Source organism: Mus musculus, chromosome 15 (assembly GCF_000001635.26).
Source record: "Mus musculus strain C57BL/6J chromosome 15, GRCm38.p6 C57BL/6J".
In the NCBI taxonomy this organism is placed as follows: domain Eukaryota; kingdom Metazoa; phylum Chordata; class Mammalia; order Rodentia; family Muridae; genus Mus; species Mus musculus.
The window spans coordinates 94,543,598-94,569,264 of NC_000081.6; the positions used below are offsets into that span (position 1 = coordinate 94,543,598).

The 25,667-nt window shown below is 45.0% G+C and overlaps 1 protein-coding gene across 2 annotated transcripts; it reads left to right on the top strand.

Annotated features, from left to right (window-relative positions):
• The first annotated feature begins 15 nt into the window (after nucleotides 1-15).
• Nucleotides 16-24,720, top strand: Irak4 (interleukin-1 receptor-associated kinase 4). Of its 2 annotated transcripts, NM_029926.5 has the most exons (12): nucleotides 63-229; nucleotides 4,239-4,406; nucleotides 8,206-8,351; nucleotides 10,238-10,420; nucleotides 11,089-11,249; nucleotides 13,030-13,094; nucleotides 14,653-14,767; nucleotides 15,172-15,281; nucleotides 17,849-18,032; nucleotides 19,421-19,483; nucleotides 23,142-23,300; nucleotides 23,417-24,720. In NM_029926.5, the coding sequence occupies exons 2-12, from the start codon at nucleotides 4,246-4,248 to the stop codon at nucleotides 23,447-23,449; spliced, it is 1,380 nt and encodes a 459-aa protein (NP_084202.2). In that variant the 5' UTR covers nucleotides 63-229; nucleotides 4,239-4,245; the 3' UTR covers nucleotides 23,450-24,720. The 2 variants fall into 2 exon arrangements, with proteins under 2 accessions (XP_011243947.1, NP_084202.2); XM_011245645.2 differs by lacking the exons at nucleotides 13,030-13,094; nucleotides 14,653-14,767; nucleotides 15,172-15,281; ... (2 more) ...; nucleotides 23,142-23,300; nucleotides 23,417-24,720 and adding an exon at nucleotides 12,639-12,992 and having other exon boundaries at nucleotides 16-229.
• Nucleotides 24,721-25,667: the final 947 nt, after the last annotated feature.

Consider the following 25,667-nt stretch of genomic DNA (forward strand, 5'->3'; position numbering starts at 1 on the left):
AGGGAAAGGCGTGGCCTTCCGGATTGGCTCCGCCCCTATACTCTCACCCTTAGCTGACCTGCCCTCCCTGTCCCACAGGGGGATATGATGCCCCGGTGACCCGCAGCATCCCGATCGCAGGCAGTCTGAAGTCGCCTGGTGGTCCTGCGTCCTCCACCCCCGAGTCCTCGCCGGACCGTGGCGGGACGCCGATCGCCTTGTCCAGGAAGCGAGGGACGTCCGAGAGGAAGTAGGTTGTATGAGGAAGGCTGATCTCAAGCCACGATCTCTCCGCTGTCCTCTGTCCCGGGCCGGGTTGGTGATCAGTCGCTTCGCTCCAGAACCAGGAAATGGGCGCACTCGGGCAGAGGAGGCTTGGGGAGCCCCGCAGCCTCTGTGCGCTGCTCTGCCGCCGGAGTGTCTCGCTTGCTCGCTATGGGGAGCATAGGAAGCTAGCTGTAGTCAGACAGTCCAACAGGTAGAGGGAGAGGTAAGCGCAAGACAGATTGGAAGCAAGAGAGGGGCAGGAAAAGCATTCCCAAGAGAGCAAGAAAGCACCATTAGCTTTCGGAATGGACACAGTGGCCCCAAAGCAGGAAATTTAAAAAAAAAAAAAAATCGATTTTTCCGTTTCTGGGAGTAATTCTTCAAGATGTATGCCAAAGAGCTCAGGGTTTTTTTTTTTAATTCTCCTATTTTCATGCTAAACATTTTTGCTTCCTACATGTTTCAAGACTGATCTGATCACTCCGGCCAAACTTGGGCCTCCCAGTCTTGTCTTTGTTGTGTTCCCTGTTCAAACAGAAACAAACAAAAAACAAACAAACAAAACAACTTAGGAGATGAATTCGCACTCTACAGTAGCACAGACTTCTGTTGACTGCACTGCAGACAACAACGGACTGAACCGCTGAGCCTGTAAGCCAGCCCCAATTGAATGCTGTCCTTTATAAGAATTGCCTTGGTCATGGTGTCTCTTCACAGCAATGGAAACCCTAACTGAGACAAGTCACCAACTGGGAACCAAGTACTCAAATGAGGGACGATGGAATCCCCTCCTGTTCAAACCACCGCAGGCAGCGTTTAACAGACTGCCAAATGCATTCTCAGCTTGCTACCTTCTTCCATCATTAGAATAAAACTCCCCTGTGTTCTTGCCTCCCTTTTCTCCCTATTCTTCCTAACGTTTTATTTTTCAGGCACCTGGATTAATATCTGTCACAGATAGGACATGTCTTGGTGAATGGATGACATTATACATTTTAGTATACCCAAAGCGTTTTAGTGGCCACTGAAGTATGTCAGTGTTTAGAAATTGTGGACATCTCTCGGCATCTCAAAGGTCTTTTGGCAGATGCATCAGGAACAAACGGGGCTGCTGTAGGGTGAGAGGCATTGGGACAGCTAGTGTAGAACATGGTTGTTTGGGTATGGGGGAAGTTCAGACTGCGTAAAAGTATAAGGAAGAAGTGACCAGGGGGAGGGGCCAGAGTGGGAAGAAACCAAAAATTCTTATATAGGAGGAAGCTTGCTGGGCTTTTTGTTTTTGTGGGGTTTTTTTGTTTTTTTTTTTTGTTTTGTTTTTTGTACTTTGTTGTTATTGTTGTTGTTTGTTTTACTTTGCATTTTTTTTTTTTTGGTCTGTTCCCTGTGTCTTTGGGCCCCATCTCAATCCACAAGCATTGTTCACAGAGGAGAGGGCACAAAGGTCACCCCTAGCAGTCAGGTCTAGTCTTTCAGAGCACTGTAGCAGCCAAGGAATTGAGCTGGTCCCGAAAGGTGTTAAGCGGCTTTGACGTGTAAGTTTTTCTGAGCTCTGATGGGACAGAGAGGTTAACGGACACAGAGATGGCGTCAGCCCAGCTGCTTTAGTTCTGAGTCCTGGAAACAAGGTCTAGAAAGGTAAAGAGGGTTGGGCTGGATGGCCCATTGGTCTCCCCAAGAGGTCAGAGGTCATCCAGCTGATGATCCATTGGTCTCCCCCAGAGGTCAGAGGTCATCCAAGCTGATGGATGGCCCAATGGTCTTCCCCCGAAGTCATCTAGGCTGCTCTCCAGTGCTTAGGGTTTCACTGATTCAACTGCTTCAAGGTGACAAAATGAGCGATGTAGAAGGGACCTTAGGGTGCCTCAAAGGATGATCTATCCCAGGAGCCACAATAAAGCATAGCAGATAGAAGAGATCCAGAGCATAAGTCAGGAGGTGATAACTGTACAGCCTTGAGGGGAGCATTAGGAGGCAGGGAGCACACAGTGGGACCAATCTGCTCACCTCATGCTATGGAGAGAGGGGTAGAGAGAAAGAGGGAAGGAAGAAGGGATGAGAGGGAGAACAGGGTCACATCCTTCAAGGCATACCCCTAATCAGCCTTTCCATCTAGGTGGGTCTCACCTCCTAAAGTTACCACTGATTCCCAATACCCCATGAAGTTAAGACTCCATCCATGGATGAATACATTGGTAGATAACAGGAAAGCCTTCATGATCCAAACATGACGTCTTCTCCCCCGTCTCCGCCCCCAACACTACTATAATAGTGACAAAGCCTTCCAAAGAAGAGCTTTAGGGAGATGTTTCACATCCAAACCATACCATACAACACCAGTATCTACAATGTATAAGTCACATTAATGAATAAAATGAGTTTGGTCCTTAACTTGCGGAGCTTAAAGTCTAATGGCAGAGAAGGGTGGTAAACAAGCAACTAATCACATGACTACAAATACATTGTATAGTGGTGAATGGTTATTAGGTTGGGGAAAGTCAGCCTATTTAGGTGTGACAGTCAATGAAGGCCAGAGAGACATGAGTCCTAGCATAGAAGCCTGCATGCAAACATTCTTTTTCCTGCCTTATAGCTTTTATATGCTGTGCCATTTGGGTATATGACTCACGTACCCAAGATTAATTGTATTTTAGAAAATGAAAATGTATAGAAAGAAACCATTGAAAGAGTAATACGAGTCTAGTCCTCTTGATTAACAGTTGGAAGGAAAGATTATTGTCTGCTGAGGCTAAGGGACAGAGAAAGTGCCGAGAGAGGTATAAACATGGGAAATGGTCACCTAAGACCAGGAGAGAGAAGTCAAAGGTTAAGTGGGTCCCAGAGGCCCAGTGGAAGGGCGTGTTCCCATCAGTCTGGGCAGTACACAGTACAAGGAGCACGGGGAGGTGACTCTTAGCTGCAACTCTCCAGAGTGGAATAACAGGAACCAGGAGGATCGAGCGAATAAAGGTACTATCAAGGGGGTAGCCACAGTGAGAGGCCACTGACTGCCTTACAGTTAACAGTAAATCATGCAGGTCTCACAGGCTCAAACCAGTTCTTCTCGTATGCTTCATAAAAAGTAGGTGGGCAGGACATGTCTTTTAATGCTATATAAATTAGCTTGGGTTTTTTTGTTGTTGTTGTTGTTTATTTATTTGTTTGTTTTTACTTTTACCAAAGATTGCTGAGTAAAAATCTTTACTAGTAGGTGCTCCAGAGACGCCTCGGTGGTTAACCACTCTTGGTAGTGAGCAGAGGATCCAGGTTCAGTTCCCAGCACCCACATAGTGGCTCAAAATCATAAACTCTAGCTCCAGAAGATCTGGGGCCCCCCTTTGCCTCTACAGGCACCAGACAGGCACACAGTGCACGGACACACATGCATACAAAATACTCATACATATAAAATGAAATAAATACACCGTTAAAAACATTTTCATAGTAAATGAGTACTGATCGAGAGAAATAAATTCAAAGGTAGGTCTCTTGTTAATTTAATAGATTTGACTCCTGAACACGCTCCCAGGTCTCTTTCCAACAGGCTCGTTGCATTTTATAAATTTCACTTGGAAAAATATCCCAGTGTCAGGATGAAAGTTTTCCAATGTCTGTTTGTGGGGAGGAAAAGGAGAATCCTGGAGGGTGCTTAGATGCCTTTCAGTAGGAGGTGGGTCGGAGTGAAAGCTGCTCTGTGATGAGATGGTCGGATGCTGCATCTCATACAGTATAGCAGTGTATGATGGGTAGCTTCTAGATGCTGTCTCTGAAACTGTTGTAAAAGCGTTGTTGTTGTTGTTTGTTTGTTTGTTGTTTCAAGACAGGGTTTCTCTGTGTAGCCCTGGCTGTCCTGGAACTCACTCTGTAGACCAGACTGGCCTCGAACTCACAACTCAAAGACCCACCTGCCTCCCCAGTGCTGGCATTAAAGACATGCGCCACAACCACCCGGCTGACTTGTTGTAAAGTTGTAATAGGAATCTTTCATATTTCAGGTAGAAGATGAACAAGCCGTTGACACCATCGACATACATACGCAACCTTAATGTGGGGATCCTTAGGAAGCTGTCGGATTTTATTGATCCTCAAGAAGGGTGGAAGAAATTAGCAGTAGCTATCAAAAAGCCGTCCGGCGACGACAGATACAATCAGTTCCATATAAGGTAACTCCTCCTCCCCATCACAAAAAGGATGCGGGCGTGACTACCATCTAACGGGACAGTTTAGAAGGTGAACCTTTCAATCGTGGTGGTGCTATTGGTAATATGTAAGTGTTTTGTATATAGAATTTTTGCTAAAATTGCCAGCATGTCTGAGCTAAAGGTGTGAGCCCGCAAAGGTGTTTCTGAGCTAGAATCCAGCTCCCCGTCTTTGTTCTAGTTCAGTTTGTTGGGCCAAGAACAGTTTATGCTGCTTCCGGCTTTGCATGTCCAAACTGAAGAGACAGAAAGCTATTGTAAGAATCTAATGAGATTTTAGAGTCTACACTTTGCAGTGTGTGAGTAAGGATGAGTGCCCATGCGTCCTTACTCACCCAGGATTCTTGGATCTAGGATTTTCTAACAGCTTCCTGTAGTCGCCTCTCTTACATCTCTCCTCGATTCAGCAGAAAACACAAGTTCGGATTTTAATGTTGTACTTTGTTCTGCAGTAAAACGCAACGTCAAGTTTTGTCTTACACATAACGAAAAAATTAATTCTTCCTAATTTTTTTAATCAGTCTGGTAAAGACTCTAAAGCCTGGGCTTCCATATTGACCTTCCAGCAAGTGTCTGCTCCCACGAAGGCACGCATTGTTAAGTACAAGGGGAAAGCTGTTGTGTTTCATAAAAAGATACAAGAAGGAAGGAATATTTTTGTTGGAGGTGCGGTATAGTGTGGGAGAAGGGTGTGCGTATGCGGGGGCCCATGCTGAGGCATCCCTTCCCCCTTAGAGACCAGTCATGTGACACAGAATAGAGTTGATTTAGGGCATAGAGAGGGGAGTTGAGAGAAAGGCAGAGTGGGGGAGGGAGGGAGAGTAGAAAAGTGGAGGCAAGCCATGAGCACGCGGAGAGAGATGGGGGAGGGGAATGGGGAAAGAGGGGGAGCAAGAGAAAGAGAGGAGGGGGCATGAAGCCCCTTTTACAGTGAGTCAGGCACACCTGGCTGTTGCCAGGTAACTGTGGAGCAGAGCCTAGACGGAATGCCAATGAAAGTTCAGCTTTCAAACTTGAACACCAAGTTTCCAAGGATAGTTTGTTGTTATTTCCATTAAAACAGAAGGGGGCTTGCTGCAGCAGTCATTGTAGAGAGAAAGGACTCTGGTGAACCGCACAGTGCCAAAACACCGTCAGGAGGCAGGAGTTCTGGAGAACATGCATCCACCAGTGAAGACGGTTTCCACAAGGCTCATCAGGACCCCAAGGTTACAAGTTTTGTCCACAAATACGATATGCCTCCAGGAGGAGAAAGTTAACTGTTGCTAGTGATAGGGTCTCCTGCAGCCAAGGCTGGCCTCAAACTTGCAAGGCTAGCCTGGGACAACTGATCCTCCAGCCTCCAGCCTCTAAGTGCTAGGATGGCAGGTGTGCAGCAGCTTGAGAGCGGTCCGGGTCTCAAGAAACCTGAAGCACATCCCGTTATCCAAGTAGTCAAGCTCTATGACATCATTTTGTGCCTCTGGGTATGATGTAGCAGGAAGAACGCATTACTTCCTGTGTAGTTCCTACTACCAAAAAAAAGTTAATCATGATTGAAATTACTAATTAAAAAGTAGTCAGGTAAGTGGAGACTGTGAGACACAGACAAGATAACTGGCCTATACTGTAGGGTATGAGAGAGAAGGAGGGGCTGGGAGGGACAGAGAGAGATCGAGACAGCGGTGTGGGGGGTTGGAGTGTGAGGTGCATGTAAGACATTGCAATATAGCTCACTGGTTTTAAGTGCATGCTTTGATCAGAAGAGCTCTGAATTTGGATCTGAACTTGAGTACGTTCCAGTGTGCTGTGTGGCTCACAGCTAAGCACTCCACCCATCCCAGCCTAGCAGCCTCAGTGTAAACTAGTAACATTAGCAGACTGTCTCTACAACTGGTTGTATCCTGTAGCTCTCTGAGTAAATATTCAGGAAATATCTGGTAAATTAACTGGTTGGGTTTCATTGACACATGTGTGTATGTATGTGATTGTGTGTGCATGTTAAGAATACATGCTTGTGGAGGCCAGCGGTCAATATCAGGTGCCTTCCTCATCTCTCTCCATCTTATTCTTTGAGACAGAATATCTCACGGAGCTTGGAGTGTACCAATTCATCTAAACCAGTGGTTGTAAAAGTAACTTTTATTCTCCAGATGTAATTGTCCTCTCAGAGGCTCAGAGCTAAAAAAGCTTACCTTTTCTGGCTCTTTCTGAACTCTGGCTGGCTGATTAAACTCAGCTATCCTAGCCCAAACTCCCCTCCGAGCTGACTGATTCAAACTGGCTTCTCTTGCCTTCTGACTGAATTGCTCTGCATGATGCCAAACTAACTCTGGCAATCTGTTCTAATCTTCTGGCTCCTTTTCATTCTCTGGCTTATTCTTCACCTGCAATCTGTCTCCGTAAAACTGTCCAGATAAAACTGCCTTCTCTCAGTCTCTGTCTCTCTGTCTCTGTTTCTCTGCTTCTCTCTCTCTCTCTCTCTCTCTCTCTCTCTCTCTCTCTCTCTCTCTTTCTCTCTCTGTGTGTGTGTGTGGGGGGGGGGGGGTGCTGCTCTCTTAAGTAGCCTCTCCTATCTGTTCTCTGGAGAGTTAGGCATATCCTATCTCTGATTCATTCTGTCAGATCTTTCTCTGATTCATCACTTTGTCTGTCCCTCAATTAGACATCACTTTCATACATGGGTGCTTCTTTCTACAAACCTTACCTTACCGTCATTGTTCGGGATTAAAGGTATATACTAAGGACATGTCAATATTCCAGCCAGAGGGATTCAAGGTGTATACTCCTGCAGTAGGGATTGATGGTGTGTTCTAAGGGAACGTCAAGCCAGATCACACAGGCATGGAAGGTCTTTGCATGTGATCTCTTGACAGAGCAGCCATATTGCTGGGTTAAAATTCCTCTACTAGTGACTCTCAACCTTCTTAATGCTGTGGCCATTTAATACAATTTCTCCTGTTGTGGTGACCCCAACCATAAAATTATTTTGTTGCTATTTCCTAATCCTAATTTTGCTACTGTTATGAATTGTAAAATGCCTGCTATGCAGGGTATCTGATATGTGACCCCTGGAGGGGTCACAACCCATGAGTTACTGATCTAGGCTAACTAACCAGTAAGCTTCAGGGCTGTGTCTGTCACTGCTTCTACAGCCCGATATTACCGCAGGTGCCCTACACTGGCTTCTTTTTCATGGATGCGGGGAATCTGAACTCAGGTCCCTGAGGAGTCTTCACACTGGCACGGCAAGCACGTTACCAACTGAGCTATCTCCCAGGCCCAAAAGTTAACTTATTTTTTAAAATGAGCTGTTTTATTTGATTCTATGCCTCTGCATGCTTTGCCCGTGTGTATGTACGTACACCACATGAGTGTTTCATGCCTCTGGAGGTCAGAAGGTGGTATGAGATCTAGAACTGGAAATGCAGGTAGTTGTGAGCTGCCATGAGGATGCTGGGAACAAAACCCTGGTTCTCTGTAAGGGCCACCAGTACTCTTAACCACTGAGCATCTCTCTCTGGCCCTAATTGTTAACTTGCTGCATAATCATCATCTTCTTCATCATCATCGCCATCACCATCATCACCATCACCATCATTGGCTCCTTTTCTGCTGTCTTTGCGCCTTGTTGGTATCTTTCCTGACTCTCTCACAGTGCCTTTCCTTCCCTGTCCTCAGGAGGCCCAGTGACACAGTCAGAAGGGGATGTGAGGTGCAGAGAGCATCGCCTATTTTCGTAGGAACTCTCCTTGCGTACTAGCCCTTTTTTCCTGGTTTTCAGGAGATTCGAAGCCTTACTTCAGACCGGGAAGAGCCCCACCTGTGAACTGCTGTTTGACTGGGGCACCACGAACTGCACAGTTGGCGACCTTGTGGATCTACTGGTCCAGATTGAGCTGTTTGCCCCCGCCACTCTCCTGCTGCCGGGTAAATGGGTGTGTCCATGGCGTGAACACTGCCTGGAGTGACAATGGCAGACCCAGAATCGTTTTACTCTTTCGTGTAATGAACAGACCCGACATTGAGTCTGCTCCTTCTTCCAGCTCTCCTTAGCTTTTAACATTCTGGTTACCACATGCTGTGGACCATGCCACTAGTGACAGATGCTCAAGGATTGGCCCGACCCCATCAAAGTCGGGGCAGTCTTCTGCCGGGGGAGTTATTTAGGGGGATGAAGAAGTGGCCTTTAAGGATTTATTTTTTGAGACATGTCTCTCTCTCAACCCCATTCAACTTCACCTTGACACGACTGTCATCATGGCTTCCTTACACTGCACCCCACTGTTAGGACGGTTCTGCCATCCTCATTACCACACTGCTTTCTCCCTTTGACACACTGGTGGATCGAAACCATTACTGTGCGAAGAATCCGGTAGAATTCTCGTGGGACGTAGATTCCTGGACTCCATGCCACATGTCCTTAATGGGAGTCACAGCAATGAGTTCATTGTCTAGGATGTTCTTTGTATCCCCCCACCTCTTTGTGTGTGTGTTTGTGTGTCAGTGTGTTTGTGTGTCAGTATGTGTATATCAGTGTATGTGTCAGTGTGTATGTCAATGTGTGTGTGTGAGTATGTGTATGTGTGTGGGCATGTGTGTGTGTGTCAGTGTATATGTGTCAGTGTGTGTGTGTTTGTATGTGTGTCGTGTGTATGTATGTTGTGTGTCATTGTGTGTGTGTCTGTGTGTGGGCCTGTGTGTATGTGTGTCAGTGTGTGTGTTTGTATGTTTGTCAGTGTGCATGTATATTGTGTGTGTCAGTGTGTATATGTCAGTGTGTGTGTGTCTGAGGGTTTGGGTGTGGGCCGGTGTGTGTGTCTGTTTGTGTTTGTGTCTGTGTGTAAGTCAGTGTATATGTGTCTTTGTGTGTGTCAGTATGTGCATGTCAGTGTGTGTGTTTGTATGTTTGTCAGTGTGCATGTATATTGTGTGTGTCAGTGTATATATGTCAGTGTGTGTGTGTCTGAGTGTTTGGGTGTGGGCCTGTGTGTGTGTTTGTGTCTGTGTGTGTGTGTAAGTCAGTGTGTATGTGTCTTTGTGTGTGTCAGTGTGTGTGTGTCTGAGTGTGTGTTCAGTTGTTCGTTCTTGAGACAGAAGCTCACATAGCCCAGACTGACCTTGAAGTTACTATGTAGTCAAGACCAGAGTTGAACTCGATCCTCCTGCCTCTACCTTCAAAGTGCTGGGATCACAGGGGGGCACTGCCGTGCCAGCTGCTTCTCTATTCTTAAATGAGTAGAGTCTCCTCATTCCCCAATGCCTCTGAAACACTTTTGTCGACAAGTGTCACTCTGTCTACTCATTTTTATCACAACCAACAGCGTCTAACTGGGGTATCTTCCTGTATTTTGTGAGGATGCAGGGCCAAGGTCTGGAAGCCGTGAGCTCCTCTTTGTTGTAGTTAGGGTTTCTCCTGCTGAAAAGAGACAACATGACCACGGCGACTCATATAGGGGAAAAACGTTTAATTGGTGGTAGCTTACAGTTTCAGAGGTTCAGTCCATTGTCATCATGGTGGGAAGCATGGTGACACGCAGGCAGATGTGATTCTGGAGAGGTGGCGAGAGTTCTACATCCAGACCAGCTGGCAGCAGGGAGAGAGACAGAGACAGAAACTGGGCCTGGCTTGAGCATCTGAGACCTAAAAGCCCCCCCACCCCCCCACAGTGACACACTTCCTCCAGCAAGGCCACACCTCCTAACAGTGCCACTCCCTCTGAGCCTCCGGAGGCCATTTTCATTCAAACCACAGCACTGTTTTTTTTCACACAAACTTCTTTCTCACACCAAAACTGTGTCTTCTTGCTCGACAGATGCCGTTCCCCAAACCGTCAAAAGCCTGCCTCCTAGAGAAGCGGCAACAGTGGCACAAACACACGGGCCTTGTCAGGAAAAGGACAGGACATCCGTAATGCCTATGCCGAAGCTAGAACACAGCTGCGAGCCACCGGACTCCTCAAGCCCAGACAACAGAAGTGTAGAGTCCAGCGACACTCGTACGTAGCACTGCCTATCCCTTACCACCGATGGATCTGCCACTACGGCGATTTAAAGGAAACCTCTCTCTGTACAGCGGGCCGGGGCACAGTGGCAGCATCCTTCCGTGTTTCCTTTCTTAGAAGTTTATCAAATACCATCTGCTTTGCATCCGCTGCTATTCTTTCAGTGACTTGAGGCAGCGGGACATGCGTACAGACACAATAAGTAAAAGAGAAAACAAGTATGTAGGGGCTGTGCACGGGTGCTCCCAACACTTGGAAGACAGAGGTGGCGAGGCCAGGAGTGTGAGGGCAGCTTCATCGGGCCAGCAAATTCAAGGCCAACCAGGTCTCTATGAGACCTTGTCTCAAAACTAAATATATAGAGAAGATAATTAAAAAGATAATTAAGTGTGACTAGTGTTTTGGGGGAGTAGACCAGACTTAGTCAAATAAGTATTTTAGGTGGGGGTAGTGTTTGATATTGAATCACTAAGGGGAATTGTAATGAAGGTTACACCCTGTATTTCATGTGAGTGTGTGTCTGTGTATCTGTGCGGTGTGTGTGGGTGTGTGTGTCTGTGTGTGTGTGTGTGTGTGTGTAATCTTCACATTGAGCAGATGTCAGTCATGGAAGACACGTTTCCTTGGGCGAGCGCCTTCTCCTTGCTCTGTCGATGCCGCAGGGTTCCACAGCTTCTCGTTCCATGAACTGAAGAGCATCACAAACAACTTCGACGAGCAACCCGCGTCTGCCGGTGGCAACCGGATGGGAGAGGGGGGATTTGGAGTGGTGTACAAGGGCTGTGTGAACAACACCATCGTGGCGGTGAAGAAGCTCGGAGCGGTAAGCCATCTTCCTTCCTCCTCTCAGAAGAAGCAGCCAGCTACCCTCACCGGATTCATTATCCCAGTGATTACTCTCTACAGGCAGACTAGCCCTAAGCCGGTGCCTCTTATCACATAGGAACCAATGGAGAGTTATGACGCCTACCCCTAGGAAAGTATATAGACACAGACATAGATGGTGACAGGCTCACCAGGTGACGTTAGGAAGCCTTCCACTGCAATGCCTCATACATAATTTAGATTAAGGATAAGATACTGAGGAAATTTTATCTGAATACATTTGTAGGACCTGTCCCATTTAGAAATATGTTAGGTGGCAGTGAGATAGCTCAGTAGGCCCATTTAGAAATATGTTAGGTGCCAGTGAGATAGCTCAGTAGGTAAAGGCACTCACCAGTGAGTCTGATAATCTGGGTTTGCTCCCTGGGACCCACACAGTAGAAGAAGAGAACTGGCTCCTACAAATTGTTGTTGTTCACGTATGTGTGTGACACACTAAATAAATGTAATTCAAAAATATTATATATACATATTCATATATGCATATATGTGTGTATACATACATACACACATATATACATGTATATGTGTGTATGTATGTATATATATATATATATATATATATATATATATATATATATATATATATATATATGAGATAGTGTTTCTCTATCATCTTGGCTGTCCTGGAACTCGTTCTGAAGACCAGGCTGGCCTGGAACTCATAGCGATCCTCCTGCCTCTGCCTCCCGAGTGCTGGGATTAAAGGTGTACACCACCATGCCTGGCAAAAACAATGTTTTTTTTTTTTAATACATATTATGAAAAAGGAGTTTCCTTGTCTGTCCTTGGTTACCGTTTCTATAAGGGTTTTTACTTGTAATTATTGATTAATTATGTTATCAGTCTGTCGTTAATATCTCTAAAATGTCAATATTGCGCATGTGTAGCCAGCATAGGCATCCCTTATCATTTCTGTTGCGGGGGCTTTCGTAGGATTTGATTCTCTTTTCCTGCTCACATCTGCTTCAGTCTGCTGGTTACATAAATTCTTTTTAAAGTTTCTCTGTGATGAAGTTTTCTATTTCACGGGAAGGGCCAGGCCTTCCTCTGGTGTGAGTTTGGATGTTGGCAAATGGTTGGCCTTTAGCTAAAACCAGTTGGTGTAAAAGGTCCCAACCTCTGTTTCCTTGTCCCTGGTGCCTGCAGCTGGAGTCCCCTGCTCCCCTACAGTGCCTCTCCCTTACCAAGATTACCTCACTGGCTTCCAAGGTCTTGTTATACATAATAAATGCCCTGAGTATCTGGGTTGCTGGAATGGCTTCATCTCACCTGAACCCACCTTCATGTTACTTATGTCTGTCTGTCCTTCTTAATCTCCTTGTAGCTCCCTATCAGATTGCCAGAACCAAGCATGCAGACCATGGCAAGACATTGTTTTTATGTCTTTTACTGTACTGGTATTGAAACCCAGCCTTGTATGTGTTGGGCCAGCACTTGACCACTGAGCTACACCCCAACCCTCTTAATGTCTCACTTGGAGCAAAGATCAAGTTGCAGACGCCACCCTTGAACACATTCTTCAAGCCAGGCAGGCCTTGAACTTGACGTTCTTGGGCCTCAGCCTCCCATGCACATGGAAGTACACTTCTACACAACCAGACCTGGTACACCGTGTGTTTTTAAAGTAAGCAAGTCAGCCTAGGACTCTCTCCGGAGCCCCCTTCCAGTCACGAGGCTATTGTGCCATGTCACAATCTATATTTTTATTTTCACAGATGGTTGAAATCAGTACTGAAGAACTAAAGCAACAGTTTGATCAAGAAATTAAAGTAATGGCAACGTAAGTGTAGATTTTCCCAGCGTGGCCTGGGGAGAGAACACGGGGCCTGGTTTCCCCATAAAGGGCAGATGCAAGTGTGTGAAGGTACGGGGTTGAAACAAACACTATGGATTCTCTCATTACATGACCACATAGTCTCACATGCCTGCACACTGAAGGCAGTCAGTATTGTAAATCAGAACAGAGTTACATAGGATTCAAGTGTTTTCCATTATCAGGGTTTCCATTCCAGGAATTCCTGATAGATCAGTTGTAGTGATTTAAGAAAAAAAAAAATTGTACCATTTAGAATTCCAAGAATGATGGCACACTCCTGTAATGCCAGTACTTGGGAGGTTGAGGTAGGAAGATTGTGAGTTCAAGGACACCCTGCGCTACATTGCAAATCCCAAGACAGCTGAAACTATGTAGGAAGACCCTGTCTCAGAAATCAATCAATCAATAAATAAATAAATAAATATTATTTATAAAGTGACAGACCCTCAGAGAAGTTAAAACTTGTAGAAAACTAGGGAAATACCATATGCAAAAATGTTGAGAGTATGTTAATGAAGAGTCCTTCAGACTCCACCCAGTAGGGACTAAGTTGATACATATTGTGAAGGTTAATGAAATGAAACAGGTGAGCTCCCATCTACTTTATAGATAATAGAAACTCAGCAACTATCAACTATTTGTATTTTTAAAAATGCAAATTCGGCTGAAACGGAGAATTTATCGATTTAACTTACACTTCTGAGAGTATTCCTTTTATGCAAAAGTATACACAATTATAGATGGATCAGAATGAGAAAAATGAATAATGGGACATCTCTCATGTGCCATGTGTGCTTCAGGTATTCATTAATTCTCACAGCATCCATGTTGCGTGACACTGTTACCCGGTAGTACCATTACCCGGTAGTACCATGTTCTGTATACAGGGGAGCCTGAAGCTGAGGTTGTCGTTGTGCCATGCACCATATGTCCAGGAGGTGGCAGCACTGTGCTTTCTGATGAAACCTGCGCTTTGTAGCTCTGCAGTTTTTATAACTCATTTCTCTCAAGTATACCAAAAAACCTGGACTATAGACAAGCACTTGGTTAAAGATCATAAGTAATGAAGTTAAATGTGAGTGAAGATCGTTTCATCGTTCCTACAAAGCAGTGCCTCGGGTCTGTCAGAGTTTTGTTACATTAGAGGATTCATCCATGTTCCAAGTTTCCAGATCTTGCAAATGCCCTGAGCAGAGATGGGCATCGGGGCTCGTCCTGAACTAACCTGTCTCAGGTTCCACTGATCCGATCAAATCAATCCGTGGCTACAGAACTGAAAGGGGTTTGTTTCTGTCGTGGGTCAGTGTCACTGAAACCAGAACTGTTTACAGGAAAGAACCAACACTGCCAACAAGCATGTTAGCAGGTTACGAACATCCACCATATTACATACGATATACATGTGTCTAGTTATATAGCCACAGGCAGGTATCTCCTAGATCTTTCCGATAAAATTCTTAAATCTAGTAACCCCTGCAAATATTTACCGCAACCGTTTTCACCGGTACGTCTCCTGCCACAGGTGTCAGCACGAGAACCTGGTGGAGCTGCTCGGCTTCTCCAGCGACAGCGACAACCTGTGCTTAGTGTATGCTTACATGCCCAACGGGTCCTTGCTGGACAGACTGTCCTGCCTGGTAAGACGCTTGGGACAGATTGTCTCGCTTTCTGTTCCTGTATTGGACTGCTAATGTTCCCATCTGGTCAGGACTTACACCACATTAAATTAGTACCTTTCTGGTTTCTGCAAAATGATGTATTTCATGTGTGGACCAGCATTACCCACTTAAGATGCAGACGCATCAGCCAAGGCTAGATGTTGAGGATGTAGTGGTGTGTTTTTATATTCAAGCATGACGTTCAGAATCCATTGAATATTATTTGAGAGGGTTTATTTTTGGCCAACTTTAAAAATTGGGTCCCTTAGTGATGCATCCCTTTTATTGGTTGACAAAAAAAAAAAAATACTATTAGGTGTTTCCTCTGGATCTTTTTTTTTTCACCTAAGCAATTGTTTCAAATCGGTTTGTTTCTTCTCAAGGATGGTACACCACCGCTTTCCTGGCACACAAGGTGCAAGGTTGCTCAGGGGACAGCAAATGGCATCAGGTTTCTGCATGAAAATCATCACATTCATAGAGATATTAAAAGGTAAGTCTACCGTCAGAAATTCTGGGAAGCCGTCTTGAAAGAATACTTCTCTCTCCTCTTTCATTTGCTCTTTGCATGTATGTCTTGCTCCCCCCATCCCTGGAGAAGCCCTTTGCCTGGCAGACACCTGTGATCCCTGGTGTTCCAATGTCCATGACCTGCTTTTCCTGATTCACCTTCAACCTCCGCGGATATTTTTAGCCCCCCTCCCCACTCTTGTTATTTACCTAGTTGAATATTTACCTGCTAAATGCTAGACATTGTACATGATAAGGTTGTACAAGATAAGGTTAGCGGATGTAGCTCTGAACAGAGTTCAGCGTCAATCAGATAATCACAAAAACAATGAGCGTTTCCTGTTTTAATGTAGCGCTCAGTATTGGTATAAAGAAGGGATTTTTGAAAGAAGCTATGTTTAAGCTGAGACCCAAACGATGAGCTGGAAATAAGAAAGCACAGTTTGAGGGTTGCTATATCGAAAATAAGGAGAATATTCAGGAAAGAATAACCATATAGGGCGAAGGGTAAGAAGGGATGTGAAGGTGTGGTGAGTCACGGGGAAGTGAGATGATTACAACGTGACTAGTGTGCAGGAAGTGGCGAGTAGAAGACTTGAGAGGAATTTAAATAGATGACTGAGGACCCTGGTCCTATAGCGCCTGGCCAACAAAGACAAGGGTCGGATGGTAAATGTAAGAAGATGCTGTTGAAAGCTGTAAGGCAACTGCGCCATATCCAAGTGTGGGGAGTCACGTCTAGGGTGGAGCAGTTTAAAACCAGGGGTATTTAATTAGATTGCTATAGACATCTTGATAGACACAGTTCACACGAGCAGAAGTGGGCAGACAGGAACAACAAAGATGACATGTCTTTATCTCAGCTGTGGAGGATCCAGGAAAGGGAGATTTTCAAGAAGGACCTCTGAACTCACAGCATCCACAGTTGCATTCTGGGAACGACTATGGTATGACTGCTTTAATAGAAAGGACTGGAAAGGGCTAGGCAGGGGTGTGCTTAGGAGAGGTGTGTATGCTGAGTTTGAAATTCTTTTAAGGTACAGAAGTATAGAGGCTTAGCAGACAGTATGGTATATATAGTCTGAGCTGAACATAGACGAGTGCATAGCACTTGTGTGTTCCCGATGCATGAAGAATTATCATGCAATTAAAAGAAGATACAGAATAAGGGCCCAGGATTAAATCCCAAGGGCTCCTAAGACATAATCCCCAAGCAAAGGGGGGGGGGACAACGGTCCCCAAAAGACACCTAGTAAACTATATGAACACATAGGTAGATGAAAGCCTGTACATGGAGTGTTGAAGTGTACGTCACCAAAATGAAGAAGTTTGCCAAGAGGGCTGGTCAGAAGAAAGGTAACTCATCGGGTTAATACCACGCAGGTCAGTGGTGACTTATGGAGAACCATTTCCAGTCAGGAACTGAGTTAGAAGCAGGGTTGTACGAAGGAGAGAGTGGAAGGAAGAAAGCTGGGAGGGGAATGTAAACAGACGTCTTATGGTATTTCGTGATATTGTGACACTTGAAGCAGATATGTCATTTAGGAAATATATAAATGTGTGTGTGTGTATGTGTGTGTGTGTGTGTGTGTACACATCCCAGGGATTTTGAAGGAAGGACAGGAGAAAGATTGCAGTGGTTTGGTTCGAATTTTGTTCCTAAACGTACGGAGAAATGTTAGGAGAGGAGTTAAGAAATTACCTGAGACTCATCTCACCCTGACACAGAAAGACAAATATCACATGTTCCCACTTATTTCTAGAAACCTGTCTCAGGGAACTTGGGAATACAAGAGTGTTGGATACAAGGCAAGGAGGTCAGGAGAGGAGACAGAGACATCATTAAACAAGGCCGAGCCATGGCTTCTGCATCCTCCTCAGCTCAGTAGAACTATAGGCTCAGACGGCCTGTGTAGCTGTGAGAACACAGACTCCCAGCACATACAAACGGCCGGTGACATGTAGAGGCTGACATGTTCCAAGTCCCATGGGACTCTTACACACTGTGGGCCAGACTGGACCACCACGGTGTACTGCATAAGACGTCCATATACCCCAGTGGGTGCTTTTGACTTAGGAATATCTCTCAGTAGAAAAGCCACTGCCTAGCTTCAGTGAACTGTGGGGTACTTGGTCACCGGACCCACTAAAAAAAAAATTTTTTTTAAGAGAAAGTGCCACTCGGAAGGCTTTGTGTGTTGTTACTAGTAAATAGCTATCAGTGTCATGCTGAAAATGCACCTCCCTTAAGAGGAAATTTTATTATGTCTTTATTCCCTTCAACATCTCCCAAGATAAGAAAGGAGAACAATTATTTTTCTCTTGCTGTCATCTGAATAATTGACTGATTTGAATATATTTCAGTCTTCTCTACTGCACATATAAAATGACACACAATGTGACATGTGCGTATATAATATATAATATATAGTATGTAGAATGCATGATATATATATATATATATCACATTATATACCTCTTCCTAAGAACCTGTTGGATATCCTAGGCAAGAAGCATGTTTTCCACCTTCAAATTTAATTTGTTTTCCAGTGCAAATATCTTACTAGACAAAGACTTTACTGCCAAAATATCTGACTTTGGGCTTGCACGGGCTTCGGCAAGGCTAGCGCAGACGGTCATGACCAGCCGAATCGTGGGCACAACGGCTTACATGGCACCCGAAGCTTTGCGGGGAGAAATAACACCCAAATCTGACATCTACAGCTTCGGCGTGGTACGTGATCGCTGTCTTTATTGTTTTGCGCGTATTTTATAGTGTGTGTGTACGTGCACATGCCACGGCATATGCATGCCAAGAGCCGGAGGGAGGGTAGCTTTCGGGAGCCAGTTCTCTCCTTCCACCATGTTGGTTCCAGAGGTCAGATGCAGGTCGCCAGGCTTGGTGGCAGGAGCCTTTACTTTGCTAAGCCATCCTGCCAACCAATGATCATTCTTTTTAAACTGTGATTTAAATTAGAATATTTTGGTGCATGAGTCTTTTTTTCCTCTCCTATGATGTAGTCTCCCCTCCCCCAGCCTGAAACCTGCTTGCTCAGGGGTGGAGCTTCCCGCTCAATCTTTCTGCCACGCCCACTGCTGGAACCTGCCGCTTTGCTGGTCCGAAGCCATCCCGTGATCACCCTGCTACTGGACTCCAAGATTATTTGGCGGGAATTGGGCCCCTCCCCCTTCCTTTATAACGGAGTGCCGAAATAGTAAAAATTGAACCTTGAGCAGAGAGCTTTGTCTTGGTTCCTTCCTTATCTCGCGCAGCCCAGCCCCTCTTCTCTTCCAGGTTTCCAAAATGCCTTTCCAGGCTAGAACCCAGGTTGTGATCTACTGGCCAGACACAACACTATATAAATATATAAACTATTCACACTAGCCTCTGGTGACACCAGAAGGTTTATGAGTGATTCCCAATATGTAAAATGTTTGAGTTGATTTCTTTTTTAATGACTGCAAGAAAATACTGTCTCATCGTGAATCCAAACGAACCTTAAGCTGAGCCCGCGCACAAACTCAATCACGTCACCTAACGTGGATCTCTTTTCTCTTCCCTTTTCTGTCATTTTATCATCTAACAACCAGAGGCAAAGAATGTGGGGTAAGATTAATGAGGCTTTGTCTTCATCTTTGTTCTCCAAATAGATTTCATTTGTGGGAACTTTACCCCACCTAATATTAAGGCATGGGGTTGTAGAATGTGGCTACTGGTTAGAAAATATGATTCTCCCCAGGGCCCTGTAAGACATAGAGCATGCCGGGCATGGTGGCGCATGCCTTTAATCCCAGCTCTCAGCAGGCAGAGGCAGGCAGATTTCTGAGTTCGAGGCCAGCCTGGTCTATAAAGTGAGTTCCAGGACAGCCAGGGCTACACAGAGAAACCCTGTCTCGAAAAAAAAAAAAAAAAAAAAAAAGCATAGAGCACAGAGATCCCAGAACAGATGTTGAGTAGAGTTTCTTTGGTCCTCATATCCCATCAATATCAGTGCTCCAGGCCACTGGTTAGCCCAAGAAAGCCTAGCTTAGCAGGTTTAAGTCCCTGGACTCAGTCCACATGCCCTTTAATCTCTGCTGATGTCTCCAGTGTTTTGCTAATGGGTCCCTTTGCCTTCCTAGGTTCTGTTGGAGCTGATAACCGGGCTGGCGGCTGTGGATGAAAACCGTGAACCTCAACTACTGGTTAGTAAGTCCTTTTTTCCTGCCTGCTCCTCTCCTGCCTTTATGGTCTTAGATGCACGTGGGTAACTCCGGCACACAGGAATGGCATTTTCTGACAGAATACTGGCTCCGTGAACTGACACACTGACAGCGCGTGCTGTATTTCCAACCTTGGGTTTGCTGGGCTGCATTTGTGAAGCCTAAAAAGGTCATTCATGCAGTCTTTGTCCCAGTGTCTTTGTGGGCAAAGGGAGACGAAAGCTGTAGTTTATTGCTTTCCAGTTTATTACAATCTGTAGTGTATGGGCCCTGGGTGGTGAGACTACCTTTAAGTCATGAGAGGGGGAAAAAAAACATAGCTTCTGTTTGTATCTGCATATGAATATAAATGCCAGTAGAAGCTCTTTATTTCACTGTGGAGAGTTTGACTCGCAGAGTTAAAACACTCCCCTCCTGCACTACCATTTCCCACTTCTAATTTGTACACTGAACATTCGATTGATAATTTGTAAGTAGATGAGTTAAATGGTAAGTAAACTACAGATAAATTATGCTATGTCACATTATATATGTCTTTAAAAATATCTAAAGATACATATCATATATAAATGTTTCTCAAAATTAACAACTGTATTCCTTTTATTCTAATTTATTCACAGGCCCTAATAGAGCAGAAGAGTATGAACAATTCAGACAGTAGATATATATACTAGATCGTGTCCCAGAATTAGGGTAGACCATCAGAAGGTTTGACTTCCTTGTTCAGTCTTGGCACCAGAGCTGAAGAGATGGCTCAGCCGCCAGGAGCCCACAGGGTTTTCCCCGAGGCCACAGTTTAGTTCCCAGCACACATGTTAGGTGTCATGCCACTGCCTGTCACCCCAGCTCCAGGGGCGGAAACCCGTGACCTCCCCAGGCACCTGCACACTTGTGCACATGCCCACATAAAGACACACACAGATACAAACGGACAATTAAAATAGGACTTCGAAATGACAGCCAAAGTCTTAGTGTGAACACTAATCTGAGTAAACTGTAGTATGTGAGTCTGTTACCAATGTCCACCATAAAGCAAAGACGTCCATGGTCTGCTGGAAATGTAATGTTAAAATCATGTATGTAATATATATACATTGGAAGATATTTATGAATATTCTCATGGGATTCAAATTTTTTTAAATGGCAAATCAAAAAGTTAAGTATTACATAAACCAGAAATATAAAATTCGGGCTGGTGAGATGGCTCAGTGAGTAAGAGCACCGACTGCTCTTCCGAAGGTCCAGAGTTCAAATCCCAGCAACCACATGGTGGTTCACAACCATCTGTAATGAGATCTGATGCCCTCTTCTGGAGTGTCTGAAGACAGCTACAGTGTCTAGAATAAATAAATCTTAAAAAAAAAAAAGAAATATAAAATTCTCTGTCCCATTCATTGCTGGGGGTCAAGAGAGAAGCCTGAACCGGAGATGTTCATGATTGACCTATTCATTATAAGGACATAGATAAAGTTCGGGATGGGGACTAGATTAAGACCATAAACATGGGAAATGCAGAGGCCAGTGAGATGTTCAGTGCATAAACGTGCTACCAACTAGCCTGAGGTCAATCTTTTGACCTGAGAACTGATTCTTTCAAGTTGTCCTCTGACCTCCCACCCATCCCCAAATGAATAAATAAATGTAAAATTGTTTTCTTATAGGAAGTATTTAGAGGTGTGGGCTCGTTGGTAGAACTCTTGCCCGGCTTGCACAAGGCCCTCCACTGGATCCTGAATACCAAAAAAGCAAAACAAACAGAACCTCACAGGACAAGAGGAGAGATGCAGGATTGGGGTGATAACCCGTACCTCACCAACCTGGGCTTCTGTTTTAGGCAGGCTTGCCTATAGAAAGGCCTACTTACAGCTACCTAGATCACTCTCCCCCTCAGAATGTGTAAAAGCCACCACTTTGGCTCAAATCAGAACGAAACACAGGATCTCTGTGACTCACAAGTTTGCCCAGCATCATTTAAAAGTGAAAGTAGACAAATCAGGAAACATTGTACCTTTGAGTGCAGCATGGTTAGAAAGCCCTAAGACTGTAACGGAAACCCAGCTTAGAGCACTCTGTCAGGCAGCCTTCTCACTATTGTCTGTGTGGTTTCACAATCCATCCCTTTTGGAAGAGTTTTGGAATGGTATATACCACCCCTCACTCATAATCCTTTCTTTCAATACAAGTTCTTTGAGTTACTACAAAATATATAAAATATACAAACCAGGTCTCTCTCTCTCTCTCTCTCTCTCTCTCTCTCTCTCTCTCTCTCTCTCTCTCTCTCTTTTGGTTTTTTGAGACAGGGTTTCTCTGTGTAGCCCTGGCTATCCTGGAACTCACTCTGTAGATCAGGCTGGCCTCGAATTCAGAAATCCGCCTGCCTCTTCCTTCCAAGTGCTGGGATTAAAGGTGTGTGCCACCACACCCAGCTCACAAACCGGGTCTCTTAAAGTAAAAGAAATATAATCTCTTGGTAGAAGTCCAAAGTCAAAAGTCAAGACCCTCTTAAGGGCCCAGGGAAGACTATTCCCTGCCTCTTATGGGTTCTAGTGGCTTGTAGCTTTGGCTTATAGACCTGTCACTGTGGTCTCCACTGCTGGTGGTCACATTGTCTCCTAGGTCTTTTTCTTTTCTTTCATTCATGTGTGTGTGTGTGTGTGTGTGTGTGTGTGTGTGTATAGACACACACACACACATATGCATACACTTGACGTTTAAGTTCGAGCTCAGTTGGATTAACCCAATGTCTTAGTCACTGTTTTATTGCCCTGATAAAACACCATGATCCAGGCAACATATAGCTAAAAAGGGTGCATTGGGACTTAAAGTTTCAGAGTCTTTTGTGGCACGGAGATACAGTAGCAAGTGGCAAGCATGGTTACAGGAGCAGGAAGCCCGATGACTTGCATCTTAAACCACACAGGCCAAGCATAGAGTGACCTGGGAATGGAGGAAGGGCTTGAGTTCCCAAAGTCCGCCTCCAGTGACTCACTTCCTCCACCAAGGCCACGCCTCCCAAACCTCCCTGCGAGCACCACCAATTGAAAAAACCAAAGAAGCGGCCTGTTCAGAGCACTACACTCTGGAGGACCTCCCGCTTCGGAGATCTACAGAGATTTTTTTTTTTCCACACGTGGTCTATTTATGGGCTCCAGGAACCAGGACACAGACATACACAGACCCAGGTTTCTGGAGCCACCTTTCAACCTTCCGTTCGACCCACAGCACCATCTCCTCCTTATTCATCTGCCGATCTCCCGGTCCCTCTTTTCGGTTCATCAGGTCTGAGTCCCTGTAGATAAAGACAAGGTGCCTGGATCCACAAGGTGGAATTCCAATATCAGACACACATCAAGAAGCCGATGACCCTGCTGGCAAACGCTGCCAGCAAGAGTGGGAGCAGCTAGCTCACCCCAGAAAGGCAAGAATTATAAAGCACCTGTGCAGGCGCATATATGAATAAAGCCAGCAAATCTGTAAATGTGTGCCTATGTATGCATTTCCTTTCGTAACATCTGACCTGTACAGCTCCTGATGAGTCTGCCCCCCCAAAAAATACTGAGATAAATCGAAATAATTTACATTTATCTTCCGATTTCTTTAACTTGAAAGGGTTTAACCAAGTTTTAATATCGTTTTCAAGCTGGATATTAAAGAAGAGATTGAAGATGAAGAGAAGACGATTGAAGATTACACGGATGAGAAGATGAGCGATGCGGACCCTGCTTCGGTGGAAGCAATGTACTCTGCTGCTAGCCAGTGTCTGCATGAGAAGAAAAACAGACGGCCAGACATTGCAAAGGTATTCACTTCCGAGTCCATCTACACAGCGAGGGGTGTGGTGCCTTATCCTTTACTAAGTATCCATTTCAAGACATCGGCTTAACCTGGTTCTTTTGATCTCTTTCTTTTTGAAAGGTTCAACAGCTGCTACAAGAGATGTCTGCTTAAAACTAATAAACTTTTTTTTTTTTTTTTTTACTTCTCGAGAACCTGGAGACCGGAAAAGCACTTTGACACTGAGCTGCGTCACCTACCTGTTGTTTGCATTTGTTTTTGTTTTCCTAAATGCGCTTTATGTTTAACATGGTAGCATAGTGCAATGTACCAATGTACTGGTTAGTTAGTTAATAGACGAGTTGGCACCGCAGCCAAAGTGATAGTTGCATGGTAGCACTTGGCCCCGCCCACCTAGTATGGGGCTCATGTTCCACAGCAACATCACCAAACTATAGTGAACTTAAGATTCAGGAAAACAGCACTGTGCTATACAGAGACAATAGGATTATTTGGGGCGGGGGGAGTGAGACACGGTGTCTCTGTGTAGCCCTGGATGTCCTGGAACTTGCTCTGTAGACCAGGCTGGCCTTGAACTCAGCAATCTGCCTGTCTCTGCCTACTGCGTGTTGGGATTAAAGGTGTGTGCCACTCCTGTAAAGCTTTGGACCAGCTCTTAGCTGCCTTAAGCCTTAGTGCTGGCTTTTGGTTTTTGATAGGAACTTCATGCTCCTGTAAATAGCTCCTCACCTAGGTTCCTGTAAGGAACCTCTCTCCACTGCTCCTGTAACCCTAACTAAACTCATTGGTTCAACAATGTAGACATGAGTGGAATCTATTCTTCTGTCTGTTATTGTGGTCCTATTTTGAATGAATAGATGTTTGCTTGTCATCCCTCCCCCCCCACCCCAATTCACATACATGGTACTATACGTGGGGTATAACAGAACCAATAGTGAGTTTGGAGGGTGTGTGTGTGTGTGCTTGTATTGTCTCTGCAATGGGCAATAAAACATGTAACTGAGGCCAAGCTGTCTGAGGGGGGAGCATTTAAGGGGGCAATTCCGACACCACCCTTTCCCTTATGGTAGACATGGTAGGCCCCCTTGCTGTATATTGATTGTACTGCTCCCGCTGAAGTAAAAAGACATATAACTTCCACAGGCCTGCTCCATCTGCATGAGTCTCTGTAAAGAAAGTTCTGGAGAGGCCATTTTCCTCTATCAATGGACAAAGGAATGCCTCTATAATGAATGGAATCAGCCATTCCGTACTACAGTTCTTGAAGGTAGCACATATGAGATGGGGTCATAAGCACCCTGTGGCATCACTAAGACTTGCCACTAGAGCTGAGCTGTCTCTTCAGCCTGCCTGTTTAAGCAGAGAATTACAAGATGCAGATGCTATGTATCCTCTGAACTGGCAGGTAAAATGAAAGAAAGAAAGAAAGAAAGAAAGAAAGAAAGAAAGAAAGAAAGAAAGAAAGAAAGGAAACCAGAGACAAGTTTGGTCACAATGCTTGGGAGGCAGGTCCAGGCAGATCTCTGTGAATTTGAGGCCAGCTAGGGCTACAAAGTATCTCCCTCTCACCCTAGCTCTCTCACTTTCTCGCTCTCTCTCCCTCTCTCAAAAAAAAAGTGGAGTGGCAATGCAGTATGATAAAAATCTCTTACATTAAAGAAAGACTGGGGATTTTGCTGGACCTCACAGCAAGTTAAATATGTACATTGAGGTCACTTAAGACTGATGTCCTACTGTGTGATCAGTCTGTCTGTTTAACCTGCCTTCAAGAGAACAATGTGGTTATCAACCTTACTTGCCTCGGATTCCCAACCAAAGCTAGCGAGCAGCTCTAATCTTTTCTCTGTTCTCCCATGCCCCTGACTCTAGAGTAATGCGTGTGTGCTTTTCGCGTGTTACAATAATCATTTGCTGAAAACAGCAAATATAGGTTAAAAGCAATCTTATACAATGAACATCGGCAGCCACTGAAGTCAACACATGGATATTGCTCAATAAACAGTGATATGTGTAAAGCTGTTTGATATCTGAGTCAGCTGGGATCCATTGGAGTCAGTAACTTAATCCGTTGTAAAACTCTGTTAATGATTTCTGGAAGGTGTTCCTCATCCCTTCCCCCATGTGATGATTTCCACGTTTTTCAGCCTTTGCTAGGTATAGCCACACGGGCACACATAGATATACAGACCTAGGGCAGGATGATAGCATTTAAGCAGACACCGATCCAGACTCATACAACAGGATGATGGAAGAGGCAAGGCAGCAGATAGAGAACTCACCTCTGGGCTCACTGTCGGTTCAAGGACACCAAAGGGAAGTGCTTGTGTTGATTTCTGTCCTTCATGCAATACCAACACGTTATTGACAACTG